The following is a 4,046-nucleotide window of genomic DNA, read 5'->3' as shown; positions in this document are numbered from 1 at the left end:
TTCCTGCTACTAACTTCAGTGATCTAACTTTAATGATCTGTCTCTTGTCATAAATGCTATATCATTGCCAGGTGTGGAGTCTGAAGCAAAAACTTGTTTACCCAGCAAGTCAGTCAGTCCATTTGATGCTTTCCTGTCATTTTTGTTTTCCAGAACTCTTCTGCAGCAGTTGCAGAGACTCCAAGCCATGGTTGCTGGGAAAGTGTCCCGTTCGTGTAAGGCAGCTAGCACACAGACAGGGACCTGTCTTATGGTGAGTGTCCCTAAAGTTGGGAATTGTAGAGGAATGAGAATATCTTTTCACTGCTCAAAGGAACATGCCTTGTTCTGCAAAGCCCCTCACGCTGCAAATTCTCAGCTTAGGAAACTTCTCTTCATAGTTTGACAATTAATTTTGAGGTAGGTGAGACTCCTGTTTGGTGAAGACTAATGGTTGTGGGAAGGCATTAAATTCTGAAGGAGACTGAGGCTGTGTTTTTGATAAGGTGCTACAGTGACGAAAGAAGGAGCACTGCTCCTCTGAGTGACCTATGCTCCATTCTTTTGACACCAGTAAAGAAAAACCAGCTTGCTTTTCCAAATGAAAATACAACTAAGGCTGTAAATCTGCTTCCATCCTATTTCACTAGCAGTAGTCAGAATAAGGAAAGGATTAGAATTAAACTTTTCCCTCCTTACACTCAGGCAGCAAGTTCCCTTTATGCTAGTGCTATAAATTGCTGGAAATGACTTTCAAGGCCTGAGCTGTTCTCTGCTAGCTGCTCTGTCACTTCGAAGCAAGACTGAGGCCAGCAGCAGAAATAGCCTTGGAAATTTGTGGCAGTATCTGTAAAACACATGGCAGCTGTGTCTGGTTTTCAACTTTGGGAGTAAATAAGTCAACGGGCAAAAATGGTAGCAGACATTGAAAGCAAACTCCAGTGTTGAAATCTGCACTTTACAATACTGATTTGTTGTTGTATATGTGCCTTTTCTGTGACACACTGTATGTAGTGATGAAAATAATCTCAAGTGGTTTGTTTTTTAGAAAGTATCGATCTGCATTGTGTTTATTCTCAGTTTCGATGTGTCCCCATGAGTCAAGAGCTAGTGCACTTACCTCTTCTGCATCCTCTCTTTGCCAGATGGTGGTGCTGTGCTTCGCAGTAGTTTTTGGCAGCTTCTCTCAGAGCTATGGGCCATACCCTTCTGCTACGAAGATGGTGTTGCCCAGGCAGCATTCCTCGCCAGAGTCCTACACAGACTCTATTGGTAAGTGACAACTATCCCAGTCTTGCTTCTGCCCTGGTTGTGCTTTGGCACTTGCTTTGCACCCCCATAGCTAGCCCCATCCTCAAGTACCTCTTGCTTTTCTGCTCCTTAGCCAGCCATTCCCTAATATAGGTGTGTTTTTCGAAGAAGGATAGTTTGGCAAGCTGTGCTGATGGCAGCAGACTTCATAAACATGGGCAAGGCCTTTTCCCCACTGCATGGTACTTCTCTTTGAAGCAGTGTTGTTTCTGTTTGTGGAACAAAAGCTAGTGGTCTGTGAAAGGTAGCAGGTTTTCTACTCTGTAGCAAATGCTTATATTGTTAAAAAGTGCACCTAATATCAGCTGGTGTGTCCTTTGCTTCTGCGAAGAGTCCAAAGACTGAGTGGGAAACTTAGCATTGTATACCCATAATGAACCAGTTGCTTTCACTGGAAACTATCAAAGTGATTGTTCCATTTTGTTCTTGTTTTGTGAATAATTCAGAGCTTTTTGATCCCTACCATTGCTGTGGTATCTTTCCTCAGCTATCAAATTGCCAGTTAATCACGATGAAAAAAAGACCTTTGCAGCTCTAGTCCTTCTCTGACAGATTCTGTTTCCTGAAACGACCAGAGCTGTTCTCTGAGCTACTTGTTTCTCTCATCTCTTTTTGCCTTCTGTCTTTGCATGCAGTGAGGTCAAGGAGTCTGCTAATTTATGAAGAGCCTCACCAACTGGAGGAGTCGTCGAGCCCGATCTCCTTTGCAGATCACAGTGACAGGCACACAGACACCTCCAAGTACTCGACGCTGTCCCTGGAAGCCGTGCCAGGCACACAGCAGGATGATATCATGCAGTTCACAATAGCCAATGAGACAAGGCTAGAGAAATCGGTGCTGCTGGGCCTGCAGCAGCACAGGTGAGTGCAGGATGGGTTGCTTGTCCTATGGGCGTTCGGCGTCGCTCTCATTTGTGCCTGGAGGCCAGCAGTAAAATGAGGAGCTCAACTCTGCTGGGAGCTGTGAAACATGAAGTGTTTGGTCTCTATCTGGAGAGCTTATAGGCAAAGTTCTTGTTACTCTTGAGAAGTGGTTGCAAGAGTATTGGAGTAGGGCAGCTACCAAACTCAGTGCTTCTGCCAGAAACCTAACCCCTGTAAGCCTGTTAGTTGTGCCTGCCCACTTCTTTAAGCACTTCTGTGTCTCTTAAAGGAAAAAGCTTTTGGCAGTTGGGTGGAAGTGTGAAGCTGTGACTCACTGGGCTTTCTATGAAGTTAGGGTGTGAAGAGCTACAGCGGTGATCTTACGGAAGCGTTACGTTAAGAGGCAGAACTGTAAAGGTATCTGAACTACTTAACACAGAGCTCCTTCATAATTTATTTATTTTTTAACCATTAATGTAAGTTTTTGGTGTCTCTGCGAAAAGAAAGATCTGGTTTAAACACGTGAGTGCAATTTTCTTTCCACTCTACTTTTTCTTGTCCTGCCACCGTCCTGTTGGCCCAGGTCTTGGTCTCTGCTAACAAGCAGTAGCAAGCAAACCGAGCGGTGGAAAGAGGGATTTTGTTTGGAAGCATGCTATTCTGAGGGCTAAGATAGGCCGTATCACCCCAAGCACGCCTCTGAGCTCTTGTGTCGAAGTTATACCTAGAGCCAAAGCGATGACTAATTCAATGTGTTACCATACTCCAACTGACAAGTACGTGGTAAATACTGAGTGCTGTTTTAGCATTAGCCATTTCAAGCAGGATATACACTTCTAAAAATGACTAACTATTGGTGTTAACCTTTGTTGTTCTGTTTTTTTTGTCCCCTGCAGAGTCAGCTCCGAACTGGAAGGAAATGAAACACTGAAGATAATCGAAATAGATAGAAGAGTCAATGCCACCTCTTAAAAATAAAAAAGACCTTTTTTCTTGACTTCCCTCTTTCCCACATGTTTTCAACCAAAGTCCCCCTGACTTGTCATCCTCAGTGAACCAAAGCACAAAAGAGAGAGAGTTCAACTTCTGCGTTGACTGGTGAGGCTGTGACTGCAGATGGGGTCTCTTGTCTTGATAACTCCCTTCCTCACTTCACACACAGCCCCTCTCTTTGCTTTTATTCCTCTCCTGTGTAATGCTGCAAGGTCAGGATTGAATTATGATGGCAGATGCTGCCAGCAGCGTGCTGGTGACTGGTGGGTGTGTGCGTGTGTGCATGCACCTGTCCTAATCTGAGCACAAAGACGTTTTGTAGAAGAGTGAATTATGCAAAACCAATGGGAGCATGTGGGTGATAGGTTTCTTGGGAGAAAGAGGAGATGCGGCACGATGCGGCTCACAATCTATCCACAGCTCTGTGCCTGCTGGTCTACAGCACTTGAGCCTTTTGGGGAGATTGAGATACGTGTGTGTAGCCTGCTTCTGCAGGGACAAGAAAGGGTCCTGATACTGCTGAGTTAGCAGCATGGGCAGTAGAGGGGTTGGCAATGATGCTGCCGAATTGTCCTCCTGTAGCTCTTCCTCTTCCCCCCGCCCAGCCTCTTTATCATTTAATGGGATAGTTTTCTCTCTGGGTCAAAAGCAGTCCTGGTAGGCTTCCCTAGTGCTTCCACCCTTGTGGAATTCAAGCAAAGATCAGTTGCTGTCTTGTCCCACTTTGTGTGGGAGAATTATACTAGTTTAACTAGATCTGTTTAGAAAGCAGGTTTTGTTAAATTTATGCAATGCTTTGGATGGATGTCATTTAGTCTGCTTAAGGCTAATATGTTTAGCTTGAATCAGTTCCTTCCCAACAAACTAAATCAATGTTAGGCTTAAACCAGAAGTGCCTC

At 44.6% G+C, this 4,046-nt stretch overlaps 1 protein-coding gene across 1 annotated transcript in view; it reads left to right on the top strand.

Annotated features, from left to right (window-relative positions):
- The window catches only part of CREB3L2 (cAMP responsive element binding protein 3-like 2), a gene marked incomplete at its 5' end in the record, with an annotated part of 17,663 nt that extends 14,157 nt beyond the window's left edge, over window positions 1-3,506 (top strand). The window contains 4 exons of the mRNA XM_009875777.1: window positions 154-253; window positions 1,125-1,251; window positions 1,926-2,151; window positions 3,051-3,506. Coding sequence (XP_009874079.1) covers window positions 154-253; window positions 1,125-1,251; window positions 1,926-2,151; window positions 3,051-3,126 — 529 coding nt within the window. The remainder of the gene's footprint in view (window positions 1-153; window positions 254-1,124; window positions 1,252-1,925; window positions 2,152-3,050) is intronic.
- Window positions 3,507-4,046: the final 540 nt, after the last annotated feature.

The sequence above is a fragment of the Apaloderma vittatum genome, unplaced genomic scaffold (genome assembly GCF_000703405.1).
Source record: "Apaloderma vittatum isolate BGI_N311 unplaced genomic scaffold, ASM70340v1 scaffold41978, whole genome shotgun sequence".
NCBI lineage: Eukaryota > Metazoa > Chordata > Aves > Trogoniformes > Trogonidae > Apaloderma > Apaloderma vittatum.
The sequence above is the reverse complement of the archived record's forward strand: the minus strand, read 5'-3'. Positions and strand labels throughout refer to the sequence as shown.